This window comes from Bos indicus, chromosome 19 (assembly GCF_029378745.1).
Source record: "Bos indicus isolate NIAB-ARS_2022 breed Sahiwal x Tharparkar chromosome 19, NIAB-ARS_B.indTharparkar_mat_pri_1.0, whole genome shotgun sequence".
NCBI lineage: Eukaryota > Metazoa > Chordata > Mammalia > Artiodactyla > Bovidae > Bos > Bos indicus.
The window spans coordinates 44,974,612-44,993,768 of record NC_091778.1 but is presented as its reverse complement, the minus strand read 5'-3'; the positions used below and the strand labels follow the sequence as shown (position 1 = coordinate 44,993,768).

Sequence of the window (19,157 nt, the reverse complement as noted above, 5' to 3'; positions counted from 1 at the left end):
TTATCTCTTTTCTATATAGTAGTGTGTATCTGTTAATCCCAAATTCCTAATTTATCTCTCCTCACCCTTCCCCTTTTGTAACAGAAAGATTATAGAAAATCTCTTCAGTATGCTTCAATGGATTAGGATCACAGCATCTAAATCTTTGTAGAGGGTAGTTTAGGGAAGGACCTAAATCTTAAATCATTTATTTTCACCATCAATACTCTTTTTGGTGTTAAAATATTTCTCTGAAAGAATCAAATGAGATGATAAGGGATAGTTTATTATTATAGTTCATGTCCCGATTTGACAAAACAGAACATGAGCCATGTTGATGTTCCCCTAATTTTTACCTCTCAGCATGTTCCCAGGCTGGAAACTCTTCCTCTCAGGATGGGTGAACAGTGGCTGGTTGCAATTCTTTTGTTCAAGGGCCTCTTGTAGCTCACAGAGCTGAAGATTTGAGTGTACAAATATAAAACCAAGGTATATCAAGATGAGGGACTGCAGAGTGACAGCTGGTGAGGAGCTGGACTTCCTCCCCTGCCCAGGCTGGCTCTGTGACAGTGCTGGGAGCTAGGTCAGTGTGGCAGGGTTTCTAATAAATCCATAGAAACTTGGCATCTTGAGGATGTCAATCCTAGGCTACCTTGGAGAGAGTTTTACCTCTGAAAGACATAAACTCTGGGACTTCCCTGGCAGTCCAGTGGCTAAGACTCTGAGCTCCCAATGCAGGAAGCCCAGGTTTGATCCTTGGTCGGGGAACTAGATCCCACATGCCTCAACTGAGAGTTTGCTGCCACAACTAAAACCCAGTGCAGCCAAATAAATAAATAAATATATTTTTTAAAAGACATAATGGGCAAGGGGTGGGCCTGGGATGACTTGGCTGAGTCTCCACCAAAGCTCTGGCTGCTGTAGGTGACAGGTTGAGAGGACAGGAAGGTTCTTTCCCTCCTGAGAAGCCCCCATTCTCACCAGCCTCTAGCTGATTGATCATGGGGGCAGCCTGCTTTGGAGGAAATTTTGAGGTCTCTCTGAGACCATCTGTAACTTACTGCTTCCTATCTCCCCCAATATTTGGGCACACACTGTGCCAGGATCCTGGACAGAGTCCCCAGAGCTCAGACCTGGGGGTCCCTTTCCACTTGGAAAAGGTAAGATGTGCTCCCCAGGTGACACCCACCACTCCCACCCTGCACTAGCTGCCACTTACTGGTGAGTTTCCTTAGCATCATAAGATCGGCTCCACCTTGCCCAGCCCCCTAGGCCCTCACTTCTGGGGCATTATAAGTGGTTTCTCCTCCTATAGCCACAGGGGCAGGGGTGGAGGCTGTTGAGGACTTTGAGAAATGCTGACTGACAGACCCTGGTGGGATTGAAACGGGTTCTACTATTTCTGAAAGCTGTTCAGCGATGAGTATCAGTAATTTAAAAAATATTTATGCGCTCTGACCTGGCACGTCCATATAAGCAAATCCTTCTGAAAGAAATCTCCAAATGCAGACAAAGCAGTGTGCAAAGATTCACCACGATGTTATGTATAATAGCAAAAATAGAAACAAGTATCTAGTGAGAGAGAATTAAAATAAATTGACATGAAATATTATGCAGCCAATAAACTTTAATTTAGAAAATGTTTGTAAAAACCTTATGCAAAACATGAATGCTTAATGATATAATAATTAAGTGTGAAAAACAGGATATAAAATTGTATGACAAAATAATTTGTAAAAACACATCGGCAAGTGATGTGGAGAAAAAAAACTGGAAAGAAACAACAAAATGCAGTAACGATGGTCTCTGGGTAGCCATGAGACAATGAGTGATATGTTTTTTCCTTTTTATCCCTCCATATTTCTAGGTTTTGTATACTGAGCAGCTCCTGGTTCATTTTTCAGAGAAAATAGAAAAAGGAAAAAAAAATAGTAGTTCTGTTACTTTACCTCCCCTTCCCTCATTCCAGGGGACCAAATTCAGGGTCACTTTCATGTTCCCCTTAGGGTCCTGTCCTATCCCCTCCCTTGCTTTTATTTACTTATTTATTTTAGATATTTTAATTAATTAATTAGGCTGCGCTGGATCTTAGTTGGGACATTTGGTATCTAGTTCCCTGACTGGGGATCGAACCCGGGCCCCGAGCATTGGGAGCACAGACCCTTAGTCACTGGGCCACCAGGGAAGTCCCCCTCCTCCCTGTTAGATATCCACCTCCATCTGCTCTCTGTGTCTTCCTACCCACCTCCCAGCTGCCAGAACCCACAGGCAATCAATCCTTTCTTGACAAGGAAGGAGTCAAGATTTTTTCCATCCTCCTTCCAAAGCCTGGAATGCACGCTGAGTAGGAAGACTGATTCTGGACTCATGCAACAGTGAACAGTAACTTGCAGTAAGCAGCAGCCAGCAGCAGCTGGCTTAGTTCCCTGACCAGGAGTCCTAACTGCTAGACTACTGGCCCTAAATCCCCAGTCCTTGCCTGCCTTGACAAGAAAGAAATCTGAAGAGGAGGCAGAAGGTAAAGAGAAAAGTAAACGTTTATTGGAAAAGCAGAGTACATGCAGAAGGAAGCATGGGCGAACTCCGAGAGTCTTGAGAGCTGTGCCTTTGGGAAGTTTAAATTCTTTATAAAGAGGCAGTTATCCAGGTCTTTTTCTTCCCTCTGGCCAACTGTCTTGTTTGTCCCCCTGGCTAATTTGTCTCAGGACCCTCCCCTAGGTGAGCACGCACCCCTCAGCCAAGATGGATTCCAGCCCAGAGGCCTATGGAGTGACCTCCCTTCCTTTTGCCTCCCTTGCCCCATTCAGATTCAGATTCAGTTCAGTCGCTCAGTTGTGAGCGACTCTTCGAGACCCCATGGACCATAGCACGCCAGGCTTCCCTGTCCGTCACCAACTCCCAGAGCTTGCTCAAACTCATGTCCATCAAGTCAGTGACGCCATCCAACCATCTCATCCTCTGTCCCCTTCTCCTCCTGCCTTCAATCTTGCCCAGAATCAGGGTCTTTTCCAATGAGTTAGTTCTTTGCATCAGGTGGCCAAAGTATTCAGCATCAGTCCTTCCAATGAATATTCAGGACTGATTTCCTTTAGGATGGACTGGTTGGATTTCCTTGCAGTCCAAGGGACTCTCAAGAGTCTTCTCCAACACCACAGTTCAAAAACATCAATTCTTCTGTGCTCAGCTTTCTTTATAGTCCAACTCTCACATCCATACGTGACTGTTGGAAAAATGATAGCTTTGACTAGACAGACCTTTGTTGGCAAAGTAATGTCTCTGCTTTTTAATATGCTGTCTAGGTTGGTCATAGCTTTTATTCCAAGGAGTAAGCGTCTTTTAATTTCATGGCTGCAGATACCATCTGCAGTGATTTTGGAGCCCCCCAAAATAAAGTCTGTCACTGTTTCCATTGTTTCCCATCTCTTTTCCATGAAGTGATGGGGCCAGATGCCATGATCTTCATTTTCTGAATGTTGAGTTTTAAGCCAACTTTTTCACTCTCCTCTTTCACTTTCATCAAGAGGCTCTTTAGTTCTTAGCTTTCTGTCATAAGGGTGGTGTTATCTGCGTATCTGAGGTTAAAGGAGGGGGAATATGGGATCGCTTGATCTTTTGCTCCAAGGTTTAGTCCCTCTTTGTTCTTGCCAAGACTGCTATCTTAAAGTGTCCACATGAGACAAATCCTGGCTATTTACCCTGTTTCTGTTGTTACTTCCATTTCAGAGCACAAACAGGAGTCTGACTATAAATGCCTAACCTGGAGCTCACCTCTCGCCTGTCTCAGGAAATGCAAACTGGAAGCTAGTTGAAAGTATTCAGCCTGAAGCCCATCTTTTTCTCGTCCCCAAGAAATCCAGATAGGAAGAAGCCAGTTGTAAATGCCTAGCCTGGAGCCCATCTTTCTCCTACCTCAAGATCGGATAGACAACCACTCCTAGCCAGTCTTGGGCTTGGCCTTTCCGATGTGCACTGGACCTGAGCCTGGACTCAGGCAGGTCCAGGAAAGCCTCCAGCTGGGCCATGGTGTGGTGGGCAGAGCAGGCCCTATAGGGGGAAGGGGGAGACTCCACACACCAAATGTCGACTCTCTAAGCTGGAGGGACCTGAGAGCTCAACCAGCCCACTGGTGCTCAAACACCAGCGTTAGAGCCACTGGTGCACTTGGAAGAAATGCATAGTCCCAGGCCCAGCCTCAGAGATGGTTTTGGTAGTTTATTTTCTTCTTTTTTTCAGCAGTACCATGCCAGTGCCCCTTGCAGTAGAAGCATGGAGTCCTAATTACTTGACCACCAGTGAAATCCTGGTTTGGGCAGCTCTTGATGGGGCCCCATAATCATCTTTTTAACCAGCTTCCTGAAGGACTGGGATGCAGGTGGTTCACAATTGGCTTTGAGAAATTAGGATCCAGGCTAACCCCACAGGCTCCCTCCTCCTCACCAGCTTATGTGGGAGAACTTAGCCCTGAGTCTGAGGATGGAAGGAAGGGAGGAGAAAGTGGCGTCTGGAAGGGAAATTAGGAGGGACCTGTGACTGGGCACCCAGGCCTAGGGGACCCCCCCATAGCAGATACAAATTTCGACCAGACCCTCTGAGCCCTGCCTGACCCCTCGAAGGTCCAGCGGCTGTATGCTTTGCCCAAGGATGTGACCATCTTGTAGAGGTCCCAGTTTCCAGCTGGAACTGTGAGGCCACCGCATCAGGCTCCAGGGCTGACGAAGCCTTCAGGGTCAGCTGAGATGGGCAGGAGGAAAGCTTGGGAAGGGTCGGGGAGAGACCTGGACTCTGGCAGGAGGATTCCGAAGTCATAGCAGAAAGCTTGTCCAAGTTAGTGCAAGTTCAGCCCTTCCAGAGATTCAAGGAGGGCGTGTGGTGGCTAGACTGAGCTGAACTTTGAAAAGCCCGGCTCGTCCCCCGACATGGGGAGGGTAGAGGCTGGGGTCATGTCTCCCTTAGGGTCCCGCCAAGAGGCTTCGTCATCCTCTGAAGTCTGTAAAGACAGCAGTATGGGGTAAAAATCGGAGCCCAGCTGGGGAATCTCCAGGCAGCTACCGGGTCCACTCTGGCCTTTCTCACAAGCTCTGGGCCTCTGCCCATCTAAGAGACGTAGGACTAACCACTCCTTCTCCCCAGGACCCCCGAGGCTTTGTTTCACAACCCCCATTTCCCCATTCCCTGGGGGAGCATCCTTATGGGCTCAGGCCCAGTTCTGACTGCAGACATGGGAATCCTGCCAGCCCAGAACTTTTTAAGTTGTCACTCCCACCATGCTACTCAAGAATTTTTCTGGGTCAGGAAAAAAAGAGGATGTGAAGTCAGGAGCCCTGGCTTCCCAGGTGAAATGGCCAAGACTCTGGTTATGGTGGGGGCGGTTGGTGGACGCTGAGAGCAGGGCCCTCCCCCACTTCCCTGCATTGTCAGAGTGGAGCCAAGTTAGGCAGCTCCAGGCCCCCAGAGCCCTCTGTCCACACCTGGCTCAGGCACCAGATCTCCGTGTTGGAGCTGGCGGAGGGCTAGGGGCTGGCAGGAGGCCCAGTGGGCTCTGCAAGCTTGATCACAGTGGACTCCGGGACCCAGCTGTTCCCCAGCGCCTGAAACACAGATTCAGTCAGAACAGCCTGTTCTCGGCGGCCACAGGGATGGGCTGCAAGCCGGAGAAGCAGGAGGGACAGGCAGCGGGTGAGCTGTGGAGTCAGAGTCCTTACGGTCAATTTACTACGTCTCAGTATGACCTTGGGTGAGCCACCTAACTTCTCTGGGGCCCAATTTCCCAAGCTGTAAAACGGGGAGTGAAATATTCCCCTTAGGAAAATAATAAACATTTCTGATAATGTTTTATCACACTCAGCAACTGGGAACTCCTGGAGTGATTAATTTGTTTCCATGATTGTTATTTATCTCCTTGAAGCAGGAAGACTGTGCAGGCTGCAGGCTTTTTGTCATAGGCCAGAGACAACAAAGTTGGACACGTCAAAGACTCACCGAATAACAAACAGCACAGGAAAGATTCCTTAGGAATCGTCCATCTGAGCAACCCCTCCTTGATCAGATGAGAAAACCGAGGCCCAGGGAGGAAAGATAGGTAGTCTAGAACAAGTGAGGCAGCCCATCTCCTGACACTCAGCTGCTCCCATGGGTCCTCAGGTCTGAGTGCTGGGCCCCTCTACCTCTCACTCTCTTGCCCAGCAGCTGGGCAGAGCAGAGGCTGGAGCTGGCAGAGGCCCCCAGCCACTTCTCCTAAGGGTACAGCTGCCCAGCAGATCCCACAGTCTGATGGGCACTGAAGCCAAGGAAAGAAGCTCCCACTTCCTGGATAACTACGAGATGGCTCATCTCACTTGTTCTAACCGCAGTCCCGAGAGATGGGAAAACCGAGGCTCAGAGAGGTGATGTCACTCACCAGACGTCACACAGCAGGCGAGTGGCTGAGCCGGGCCTTGAATCTGTGACTATCTGACCTCAGATCCAAGCTCTTGCCTATGCTATGCTGCCGTCCTGGCAGGGCCTCATGCACACTTCTCTTAGTGACAGTGTCTCTTGTCTACTAACTGGCCCTGGCTTTGAGCAATACCCTAGCTGTGGGGGGTGGGGAGGGGTGGACGTGTGAGCCACCTCTAGTGACACCTGCAGGCTGATGGGGACAAGGTAAGAGTCAGAACAGAGTTTCTCAGGTGAGATGTGACTGGGGGATGAGGGCCTGAAGGCGTGGGGGAGGGGAGAGATGTCACAAATGCTGCCACTCGTGGCCCTTGTCCACCCCAGCCCTGCCTGCGGCAAGGACATGGCAGGGCTGGGCTGGACCAGAGAGCTCCCGAGCTCACTTCCATTTCCCATGAATCCCATACCAACAGCTTTGGGATTTGGTCAAAACCCAGCCACTGCTGACCACTGGCCATCAACAGCTGCAGAAATGTCACCTACTCAGGGGTGACTGAATTTGAGGAAACAGCTTCAGGGGGTCAGAGACCAAACCACATATTTGGGCTGTGGCCAGGACCACTGCCCTCTGCCCCAGGAGCATCTGCATCTCTCAGTCGTCCCTCTGCCCACGCGGTGGACCCTGGGCTGCTCCAGCAAGCGTGGAGGCATTTTCTGGATTGTATTATACAAGATCTATATGAGCCTCTATTTCTGCATGTGTGCTAAGTCGCTTCAGTTGTGTCCAACTCTATGCAACCCTATGGATTATAGCCTGTCAGTCTCCTCTGTCCATGGAATTCTCCAGGCAAGAATACTGGAGTGGGTTGCTGTGTCCTCCTCCAGGGGATCTTCCTGATCCAGGGATTGGACTCACATCTCTTATGTCTCCTATATTGGCAGGCAGATTCTTTCCCACTAGCGCCACTTGGGAAGCTTCTAGAAAAACAGGTAGTGAGGCAGCATGGAGATTCTCCCTCCAGCCCAGCCTCTCTTTCTGAGTTGCGGAGGGCGAGCCCCAGGATGTAGAGCCAGGAGGAGGGTCCTGGCGGTGGCCATGTCAGCCCCTGCATCTGTCTCCATGACCTCTCCCTCACTCCCATCCACCCCCGTTGGTCTCGTTGAGCTTCCTGAGACAACAACAGCTGCTTCCTAAGCGAAGGACGGCCCAGTGCCCCATCCCACCGCAGGCTCTCCCTGGGGGGATCCGGCCTGAGTCCTTTGTCCTTGCTGGCGCCAGGAAAGAAGGCAATGGCAGTCCCCCTTTCCTGCTCTAGTGTTTAAGGGAATCAGAGTGGAGGCATCTCAGTAAACAGCTGAGGAAGGAAAGATCAGGTGGGGTGGGTGGGGGGAGGCACGTGGGGCTGCTGTCTTCTAAGGGGTGGCCTTCTCTGTAGGGTGCTGATATGGAAACCGGGGGTCTCTCCTTGCAGGGATAAGAGAGGGGCCTGGCAGCAGGTAGCCTCTCTCCAGGAAAATGGGCACAGGGACCACCACCCCCCATTCTTCCTGCCCCCTGCCCCCTCAGTCTGAACGTCAGGGTAGCATACTGCCTTGGTCTCAGAACCAAGGAAAGCTCAGAGAAGGGTGCTCTGGAAAGAGGAGAAATGGAGGTCAAGACCTCTAGAGCCACCCACTGCCTGCAAGACGTTTTCCCTCTCTGGGCCTCAGTGCTCTCTTCTGCAAAAGCAGATTAGCATCTATTGGTAGTCATATTCCAGCGTGCTGTCGGAATCCCCCAAGGCTTTGTTTAAAATTCAGGTTCCTAGCCCCACCCCTCGGAGAAGGCAATGGCACCCCACTCCAGTACTCTTGCCTGGAAAATCCCATGAACGGAGGACCCTGGTAGGCTGCAGTCCATGGGGTCTCGAAGAGTTGGACATGACTGAGTGACTTCACTTTCACTTTTCACTTTCATGCATTGGAGAAGGAAGTGGCAACCCACTCCAGTGTTCTTGCCTGGAGAAGCCCAGGGACGGGGGAGCCTGGTGGGCTGCCGTCTATGGGGTCGCACAGAGTCGGACACGACTGAAGCAACTTAGCAGCAGCAGCCCCACCCCTAGAGGGTTTGGTTGGGACTGGTGTAGGAGAGAATGTTTCTAATAGGCCCCCACCCCCACCCCCACCCCCAGGTGTTTTGAAAGGGAGTTTGTACCAAACTTAGAGAAAGGCTGGGTTAGATGATCGCAAAGACCCGCTGTGGATCCAGCTCCAATGTTCTCTGATGCTACAAGGACAGGAATGAGAATGGAGCCCTAGGCCAGAAGCAGAGACCTGCTGGCACCTGATGGGAAGTCAGGGTGAGTCTTGACTTCTGGCCTCAGGGGCATCTGAGCTTGGGCCTGCCTCCTTCCTTACCAAGTGGGAGAGATGGACCTTGTCCTTCTTCTGTGTCTCCGAGGCCAGTTGAGCTGAAAGAGACAGGAAGGAACACCTTGAAGCCGGGAGCTGCTCCCACAGAGATGGACAGCCCCTTGCACCTGGGGCTTCCCAGGCAAGAAGATTTGGCAGAGAAGCCCAACCCCTTGGCAGTGACCCTGACTTTTGAGATCATTACATGGAAATCCCAGTGTGTGCGCCAGAAACTGGCTAGGGAAGTGATTCTGTGTGCTCAGGTCATTGTTTCTTAAACCTCAATGTGTGTATAGGAAACTTTTTTAAAATGCAGATTCTAATTCAGTAGGTTGAGGTTGGGGCCCTAGAGTCTGAATTTCTAACAGGCTACCCGGGGGTGTCACTGCTGCCAGGTGGGGACTGCAATTTGAGAGGCAAGGGGCTACGAGGCTCTCAGGTTGTGATTGGAATGTTTTCACCCCGTGGGATCCTCCCAACTCCTCTGAGGGGATCTAGGGACATGGGCAGAGTTGACATTTCTTCCTGGGGGCCACACAAAGAGGAGGTGGGTGGCAGGCCCATCGTTTCCCACCACGGCCACTTGCACTGGCACAACATTGCCAGTTGGCAAATTTGGCTTCCTGGCTGTACTGCTTCCCAGCTATACCAAGGGCAAACTGCTTAACCACTCTGTGCCTCAGTTTCTTGCCCTATAAAATGGGATATTTGTAGGTATTGTAATGCATGCGTTCATGCTAAGTTGCTTCAGTCATATCTTGACTCTTTGCTACCCTAGGGACTGTAGCCTACCGGGCTCCTCTGTCCATGGGATTCTACAGGCAAGAATATTAGAGTGGGTTGCCAAGCCCTCCTCCAGGCGATATTCTCGACCCAGGGATCAAACTCTTGTCTTCTGCAGTCCTGCCTTGCAGGTGGATTCTTTACCGCTGAGCCACCAGGGAAGCCCAGGTTTTGCAATAAGTAGTTCCGAACTCCACAGTATTGAAATTAAAGCAGATTAAAAACAACATAAGCCACACCACAGTGCCTGGCACAAGGCGTCTCCCAGTACTGTTATTTTAGTTAAACCTTCTTTATCTGTCCCATCCACCTCAGGAGCTACACATGGCCACTGAGCACTGGAAATGTGATTACTTTGAATTATACTGGGTTTCAAAGACTCTACATGAAAAACTGAATGTAGAATATATATAATTAGTATTTTATATTGATTCCATGTTGAAATGATAAAGTTTTAGATGTATCATGTTAAATAAAGTTTATTATTAGAATTAACATCACTAGTTTCTTCTTTATTGTGTGTGACTATTAGGGAAATCTTTAAACAATTTATTTATTTCTAATTGTAGGATAATTGCTATATAATATTGTGTTGGTTTCTGCCATACATTATCATGAATCAGGTACACATATGTCCCCTCCCTCTTGAACCTTGCTCCCACCTCCCACTCCATCCCACTCCTCTAGGTTGTCACAGAGCCCTGGTTTGAATTCCCGGAGTCATACAGTGAATTCCCACTGCCTATCTATTTTACATATGGTAGTGTATATGTTTCCATGCTACTCAGTCAGGGAATTTTAAACCATACACGTGGCTTGTATTCTATTTCTATAGGCCATATATCTGGGGAAGCTGAGGCTCAAGGAAGTTAGGTGACTTGCCCAAGACCACACAGCTAAAAAATGGCAGAGCTGGGAATTTGAAACCAAGCCTTGAAAGAGGCTGAGCATCTCTAGAAATGCAGCAGCAGGTATAGGGCCTCAAGGTACATCCTGTTCAAGTGCTCCAGCCCGAACTCCACCCTGTAGTCAGTCCTCACACAAGGTCAGAACCTGCAGAGACTGGATACGGATGGGTTCATGGGATCAACAGGGAGCGACGTGGCTGATGAGCTTGACCGGACAGATCAAAGCAAGATGAGAGCCCCCCAGTGTCTTGCTTCCCCATTTGAATTGCTTGTGGACTGCCCCGTGGGTCCCTCAGAAAAGAGGAGCAGGACTCCTGACACCCATGTCTGAGATGCACACACTGAGCCCCACAAGGTCTCTCTGGGGTCATGGGGGGATTGTGGGTCTCAGGGAGACCCCTGGCTGAGAGCCCTTCACCCCTCCCATCCACATGGCTCACCTTTTTCTCTCCGCTGAAACATGTAGTTGCCAAGGGCGGCCAGGCCTGTGGCCAGCAGAAGGGCTAGCAGCACCAGGACTGGGGCCAAGATCCGGATCAGTGGGATGGACACCCTGTGGGCGAGATGGAAGGAGCCTGGTGGCTGTCACCAGGTGTCAGTGAAACACTGGGCATTCTTATTCTGAGTCCTGGTCACATCCCTCATCTCTCCCAAGGAGATCAGAGAGCACCAAGGACCAGAACATCCAGTTAGTCCCAATGGAAGGGGCCTCAGACCCCATCGCCAACCCCAGGAGACACTTTCAGCAGGGTCTGAACCCGTGAGCAGTTGCCTGGCTACCAGTAATGGAGTATGCGTGCATGATCAGTCACTCAGTTGTGTCCAACTCTCTGTGACCCCATGGACTGTAGCCTGTGAGGATCCTCTGTCCATGGGATTCTCCAGGCAAGAATACTGGAGTGGGTTGCCATGCCCTCCTCCAAGGGGAACTTCCCGACCCAGGGATTGAACTCACATCTCTTATGTCTCCTGCATTGGCAGGCAGGTTCTTTACCACTAACGCCACTTGAGAAGTGTAGTTTGTATACAACCCCCCAAGAGCCAGTCCTTCCACCTGGGAATCCAGCTGGGTAAGAAAAAGTCATTTTGTTTGTTTCCATGTTTTCATGCTTGGCATAGGGCCCAGTGCAAAGTGTTCAGGCAAAAGCTGCTGGACTAGGGTGGCTTTCCCTAAAACTGGGCAGGGAGTGAGGTGGGGACTGGTGGCTATGGGGGCCTGCATGTCCAAGGCAACAGGGCTGCTGGCCCCTGTAGTGCCGGGTAGGGGGTGGGATGGTGCAGAATCTGCCCTTCGTGAGCAGCTGCAACCCAGAGGAAGGAGTACTGGGTTCTTATTGGATCAGAGGCACCTTATAGTTTAGTGCTGACCTGAAAGCTGGCTTTGGTCACCTAGGGCTCACCTGGACTTGGAGCTGCTGCTGGGGACAAAACTGGTGTCCTCTGTTGAGGTGGAGTCCAATTGTGTGGCTGGCTGGGAGATCCCTGCAGGAGGAGAGGTTGCTGGGTGAAGAGAGGTCCCTGCGTACGGAGAGGTTGCTGGGTGAGGAGAGATCCTTGCAAATGGAGAAACTGCTGGGTGGAGAGAGGTCCCTGCATACGGAGAGGTTGCTGGGTGAGGAGAGATCCTTGCAAATGGAGAGGTTGCTGAGTGGAGAGAGGTCCCTGCATACGGAGAGGTTGCTGGGTGAGGAGAGATCCTTGCAAATGGAGAGGTTGCTGGGTGAAGAGAGGTCCCTGCGTACGGAGAGGCTGCTGTGTGCTTGGACAGGGAGGTCCCTGTGAACGGAGAGGCCTCAGCCTCTGTCTTCCCCAGCTTGGCTGTGGTGACTGTCAGGAGGAGACCAGGAGAAGGTACAAGTCCAAAAGCAGTGCCTCGGCACCTTCCCTGATCCTTGAGTCCCAGCATCCTCAGACCTCTGACCCTTGACCCCTGAGCCCTAGTCTCCCTAGGACTAATTTCTCAGAACCTCCCCAGCTACAGGGCACCCCAAACAGAGGTCTCAATGAAATTGTTTTGAGGACTTCCCTGGTGGTCCAGTGGTTAAGAATCTGCCTGTCAGTGCAGGGAACATGGGTTCGATCCCTGGTCTGGAAAGATCTCACATGCCTCGGAGCAGCTAAGCCCTCGAGCCACAACTACTGGGCCCACACGCCTGTGCTCCACAGCAAGGGAAACCACCGCAATAAGTGTAGTCAGAAGCCCGTGCACTGCAACAAAATGTAGCCCTTGCTCACTGCAACTAGAGAAAGCCTGGGCATGTCACTGAAAACCCAGCACAGCCAAAAAAAAAAGGAAGGAAAGAAACTGTATTGAACAAGCAGGTCACACCTCAGGAACACCCCACTTTTGTGTTGCAGTCTGTCCTCTATCGTGGGGAGGTGCAATTCCCCTGCCCCCACCTCCATGACCTTGAATCCCTCCCAGGGAAGGAGGGATGTCTGTTACCTGGAAAGACAAGCAGAGAGACTGACATAGTCTTATCGAAGCCCAGTCTTTTGACCCCACACCAGTACTTCCCCATGTCCTTCAGGGTGAGGTTCCTCAGGATGACCGTGAACCTGTTCTCCCGCGGGTTGTCGTGGACCGACACCCTTCCTTCCTGGCCGTATTCTCCAGAGAAGACAGTCCCGGTGCAGCGGGAGATGAAGAGCCCGGCCTCTCGGCACCAGTACTTCTGGTGCTTCTTTAGCTCCTCCTCGTAGGTGCATTGCAGGGACACGGTGTCACCTTCGAAGCCACTGATCTCCTTCGGGTTCACCACCGATCCGTAACCTGAAACCACAGCACATGTGAAGGCTGGAATTCCCTGATTTAAGTCCCAAGGTCAAGACCAGAAGGTTTTCCACGGTTACTCCCTTCTTGGGGCAACCCTGGTAAGAACTGGTACTCCACTCTGCCACTGAGGGACCTTGGGGCAGGGCCGTTACTGTTTCCCTAAACCTGATGTATTGAAGGCTGGTGATGGGGAAACTCTAGATTCAGACAGCCGAGAGTTTGAATCCCAGCACAGCTGCTTAGTAGCTGTGTGATCCCAGGAAAACTGCTTGACCTCTCTAAGTTTTCTCACCTATAGAAAATATGTCCTATGTCACTGAATTAAGATGTTTTCATATGTAAGAGCTACCATGATTTCATATAACATTAAAAAAAAGTCAATGGAACTGACATCAGTTATAAGATACATCCTAAATTTTATGTTAAAAAATTTAAAAAAAGAAAAAGAAAAGCAGGCTTGTGAATTGATGAAATGGAATAATTCTTCATCTCTCAGGGTTGTTGTGAGAGCTACAGCAGAAGTTCAAGAAATATTTACTGAGTTTAGTATAACGGGTGTCTTCTCAGCTCCCTGGTTGGCACCGAGTCGGGAAATCAAGACAAAAGAAGCAAAGCTACGCTCACAGCCACTCAGCCATGAGGGGTCCAGGACCCTCAGGTCTGGGCGAAGACCGGGCTCTGGGTTCCAGGAACAGCAAGTGGCCCCTCTGAGGGTGGAGGACGAGGAGTAGGGTGGGGCGAAGCCTGGAAGGATCAGGCGGCGGGGCTGCGTCACAGCCACAGCGAAGGAGGTCCCTCTAGCAGACCCAGGGGGCGAGCTTGGGGATGAGCCCCGCATCCCTCCACCCTCGCCCCCATCTCACCTGGGAGCACAAGGCAGCCCCATAGCATGAGGAGGGGCCGCATGGTGAGCGCCGGGCCGCTCGGGAGCGCACGGCTGGGCAACTGGGAGCTCCTCTCTTGGCTACACGGGGCTTTAACTTCCTCTAGAGGCAGATGGAGACCAGGAAGGGAGGGGAGGAGCCGTGCGGGTCCTGGGGACGCAGGAGGCGCCTCCGCTGTTCCCTCTACTGCCCCTCAGCACGCGCCGACCCCACCCCTGAAAGCCCACGGAGCGCTTCTCCCAAACTCCCGCAGGAGATCTTAACTCCAGAGGACCTGTGTGTAGAATTCAGGGAGACCGTGAATCCGGGTGGGAAAATGGTGCATCTTTACTTTCACTAAACTTGAAGTAACATTTATCTTTTCCTTAGGAGTCGTGTTTGCCGTGCTGTGCTGTGCTTAGTCACTCAATCGTGTCCAACTCTTTGTGACCCCATGGACTCTAGCCCGCCAGGCTCCTCTGTCCACGGGGATTCTGTGACTGTCACCAATTAAAAATCATGACACGAGCACTTCAACTTGTCACCGATAGCGTGAAATACTGTGTGTGCACCCCCCACTTAGTTATTAGATCTGCCACGACAGTAAGTTATTTAAAGTGCTAATGAAAAAGCACATTTATTATAGCGTTACATAATTATAAATATTTTAATAACCTCTTCAATATTATTGGTTTTCTTCTAAACGTATATTTTGTTTTATACGTTTAAAAGACCATTATTCTCAGACGTGGTGCATAAGCTTCAACAATGGTCCATGGTACAGAGGGTAGGGGGCTCAGAGGCAGTGCCAACTGCCCCTTGTCCCCATCGCTTCCCGAAGGGCGCAGTATCGCCCTTGGCCACTAGGCGGCGGTGCAGACGGAGGTGAGGGAAGCTGTCCGGCTGGGCTGAGCCGGGTACTTGGAGCCACCTGCAGGCCACGCAGAAAGGCTGGACTCCCCAGGCGCTCTGAGTTCTCTTGGCCTTTTAAAAAGTGAGCTAGAGGTTTCCCACGGTGGAACCAAATCCTTGAAAGGGAACAAAACAAACATGCACGCTGGAGGGAGTCCTGGCATATCGTTTTCCCAAAATAGCTCTGTCGGTTGTTTTTTCTGACTCCAAAGTCATACATGTTGTAAGCAAAATTTTACATAATGCAGAAATGTTTAAAAAGAAAAAGAGAGAGAGAAGAATGGGAGTGTTTGTTATTCCCCTCTTTTCTTAGAAAACCACTGTTAATGTTTTGGCATATGTATTTCCATATGTACAGGTGGAACTTTTACCCACTTGCTGGGCTAATATTTGAAGCATCAATTAACTCAGTGGTTCTGGGAAGGGAGATTGTGTGTGTGTGTGATTCTGGTGATGTGGGAGTTACGTTTTATTTTCTTTTATTTTTCATTGAAGTATAGTTGATTTGGGGTCTTCCCTGGTGGCTCAGTGGTAAAGAATCTGCCTGCCAATGGGTTCTTGGGTTTGGGAAGATCCCCTGAATAAGGAAATGGCAACTCATTCCAGTACCCTTGCCTGGGAAATCCTATGGACAGAGGAACCTGGTGGGCTATAGTCAATGGGCTCTCAAAAGAGTTGGACCACAACTTATCGACTAAGCAACAACAAAATAGTTGAATAACAGCATTGTGTCAAATAGGAGATATGTTTTAATTTCACAACATTGTAGGGGGAACTGCTGGCATTTAATGGGCAGGGACAGGAGTTCAAAAGGGTAAGAATTCTGTTATGGTCTCAGACTACGAAAGGTAATCACAGTTTTAAAAACACAGATCAAAATAATTTTAATTCTAGTGGTTAATAGTGTATCAGCTCTTTTTTGGGGGTGGTCCTTATACAGAATAATTTCTGATCTTGTTTACCTTAAATCCTAACTTATTTGTTATAAGCAGGGGCAAGCATCTGACACTTGATTGTGTTATTCCAGTGTCATGGGGCCTCAGCATCAACACTTTGAAAAAGGTGAAGTGAAATCACTCATTCATGTCCATCTCTTTGCAACCCCGTGGACTGTAGCCTACCAAAGTCCTCTGTCCAAGGGATTTTCCAGGCAAGAATACTGGAGTGGGTTGCCATTTCCTTCTCCAGGAGATCTTCCTGACCCAGGGATTGAACCCAGGTCTCCTGCATTATAGACAGATGCTTTACCATCGGAGCCACCAGGGAACTCAGCACTTTGAAATATGTGTTACTTGGTTACAAATTGTTTTCCTTTGATTTTTTTCCCCGCTTCTACTACAGCCCAGGCATTATACTGTCATTTTTTAAAATTAGGTGTGTGAGAAAGCATGTTATTTATGATATTTTGGGAGAGTAAAGGCAGTGTGGCAAAATTTTTATTTTATGGAAAGGGAATGGCGTCTACTGTGCGCCCCCCTATTCCCTTCGTGTGTATTATGATGTCCTTCCCCTCCACCCCACCATCTCCACACTTAGCCAGGAGAGAGGGAGGTCTGACAACTCCGTTAGAAATAGATCCTGCAGGACTTCCCTGGTGGCCCAGTGGTTAAGAATCTGCCTGCCAATGCAGGGCATGTGGGTTCGATCCATGGTCTGGGGAGATTCCACATGCCATGGAGCAACTAAGCCCGTGTACCACAACTACTGAGCCCGGGGTCTAGAGCCTGCAGGGTGCAAGAACTGAGCCTGCCTGCTGCAACCACTGAATCCCGTACACCCTAGAGCCCGTGCTCTTCAACAAGAGAAGCCACCACCATGAGAAGCCTGAGCACGGCAACTAGAGAGTAGCCCCCACTTGCTGTAACTAGAGAAAGCCTGCACGAAGCAACGAAGACCCAGTGCAGCCAAAAATAAAGAAATAAATTACTTTCAAAAAAGAAAAAGATCCTAGGGAGAAGACGCTGGAGTGAGGCACTGGTCTGGGTCTTACACCTGATCCTGCCCCATGGAGTATGGGGGCGGACAACAGATACGAACCCCCCATACACAATAGGTTTGGAGATCTGAGAGGAGAGGATACTTGTGTCCTGCTTTCCTTCCTGGAGCACTTGGAGGTGCCCTCCCGTCCCAGGATAGGAGAGCAGGGGGCAAAAGGGTTCCTGGACCAATGGGCTTGTGGCAGCCTCAGTACATCCTCACGACATCCATAAGCCCAAAGATGGTTTGGCCATGCCTGCTGGTGCCATGGCTGGGGTGAGGGGATGGGGCAGCTGCCATGGGGAGGAGGAAACAGCCACAGTGCAGCCCATCAGAAACTGGGGAGCCCAGTGGATGCTAGCACTGGGCAGACAGTGAGGAAGGCTGTCCTCTAGTGCTCTAGGCCCTGATGGTAAGTAAAGACCTCCAGGTTTAGAGTCCCTTCCCAGGTGGTGCTAGTGGTAAAGAATCCACTGGCCAATGTGGTAGAGAGTAACAGACCCAGGTTTGATCCCTGGGTTGGGAAGATCCCCTGGAGGAGGGCATGGCAACACACTCCAGTATTCTTGTCTGAAGAATCCCATGGACAGAGGAGCCTGGCGGGCTGTAGTCCTTAGCGTTGCAAAGAGTCTGACGTGACTGAATCAACTCAGCACACACACACACAAGGGGAAGGAAGGAGCAGAGAAAACTAGAAAGAGACCGAATTTACCCTGAGTCATCTGAGAAAACCCAGACTGAAATGGAAGTCCCAGTTGCCGGGCAGGATTTAGAAAAAGCCTGTTGGCAGGGCAGGCAAAATCTGGCCCCAGAAGGGCCTGGCTTGACACGTGCCACTTTGTCACCTCCATCCATTCCCTCTGGTTTGGACTCTCTTTGGACTAAGTCACTCTGTTGGTCATTTGTTCCTCTTGGATCAGGGCTTTCAAGATCAGCGCGATTGGCACTTGGGGGCAGATAATTCTTTGTTGTGGGGGGTCGGTAACCTGCGTGTAGCAGCATCTCTGGCCACTACTCACTAGATGCTGTCAGTCTCCTCCCTGTCCCCCAAGTATAGGCAATCAAAAACTCTCTAGACATTCTCAAATGTCTCTCTGGGAGGCAAAATTACTCTGGGTTGAGAACCACTGTCTTAGATGATGCATGAATCTTTGAGAAAAAAAAAAAGAGCTGAAGTGTGTTTACACAGGTGCAGTAACCAGGTTTTAGATGTAGGAGAGTGAGCTTTCTAATCCTGAACCTCAGAGTTAGAAGACTGTAGTCACAGGCAGAAGAAAGAGACGGAAATGGCAACCCACTCCAGTATTCTTGCTTGGGAAGTCCCATGGACAGAGGCTGTCAGGCCTACAGTCTATGGGGTCGCAAGAGTTGGACACGACTAAGGGACTAAACAAGAGTCACAGGCAGCCCAGAACACACTCTCTGCGGGCAAGCCAGCTCTAAGGAAAAAGTAAAGGAAAGAGGGCTGGCTGACACATGCCTTGTTCCTCCTTCCAATTCACCAGTCAAATAAGTGAAGGTGCGGAGAGAGATCGAAGGTGTTATAGCCAACAAAGATGACTAAGCCAGAGGCTAGAGAGAGCCTGGATCCCTGAGTCACCACTTGGAAGAGAGCTGATGCTCTTCCAAGCCAGCAGCAGACTTGGTGTGAGCAAAAGATAGACTTTAATGTGTTTAGCCACACATTACATGGTTAAAGAAGTTGTAGTTTGTTTGTTTCTAGAGTGTGTGAAGTGTCAAAGTGTTAGTGGTTCAGTCGTGTCCAACTCTTTGTGACCCCATGGACTGTAGCCCGAAAGACTCCCATGTCCGCTGAATTCTCCAGGCAAGAATACTGGAGTGAGTAGCCATTCCCTTGTCTAGGGGTTCTTCCCAAACCCAGGGATTGAATCCTAGTCTCCTGGATTGCAGGCAGATTCTTCACCATCTGAGCCACCAGGGAAGCCTTTGGGGTGTAGCTTAAGCCAACACAAAGTTTTTTGTTTTCTCACATACGTTTCATCCTCTATTCCACTTACTGCTCCCTTGTCCCCAGCCAGTGGCAAACTCAATTGTTCAACTTCCTCCACTGTACAAATCTGAAAACTGCTTATGTTGACTGTTTAAAGGATTTTCTTTTTCATTTCTAGGAATGCCAGTGAAGTGATGGGGGAGAGCAGCAATGTAAGATGGAAGTAATTAGGACCATCCTCT

General features: G+C 50.0%; 1 protein-coding gene across 6 annotated transcripts; it reads right to left on the bottom strand.

The window, feature by feature from the left end:
- Nucleotides 1–2,498: 2,498 nt before the first annotated feature.
- CD300LG (CD300 molecule like family member g) lies at nt 2,499–14,230 on the bottom strand. 6 transcript variants are annotated; one of them, XM_070773579.1, is made up of 7 exons: nt 14,076–14,230; nt 12,883–13,209; nt 11,837–12,098; nt 10,877–10,989; nt 8,752–8,804; nt 5,448–5,567; nt 2,499–4,966 (listed from the first exon to the last, which is right to left on the bottom strand). In XM_070773579.1, the coding sequence occupies exons 1-6, from the start codon at nt 14,116–14,118 to the stop codon at nt 5,490–5,492; spliced, it is 876 nt and encodes a 291-aa protein (XP_070629680.1). In that variant the 5' UTR covers nt 14,119–14,230; the 3' UTR covers nt 2,499–4,966; nt 5,448–5,489. The 6 variants fall into 6 exon arrangements, with proteins under 6 accessions (XP_070629680.1, XP_070629679.1, XP_070629681.1 ...); XM_070773578.1 differs by lacking the exon at nt 5,448–5,567; XM_070773580.1 differs by lacking the exon at nt 5,448–5,567 and having other exon boundaries at nt 11,837–12,026.
- Between the last annotated feature and the right edge of the window lie 4,927 nt (nt 14,231–19,157).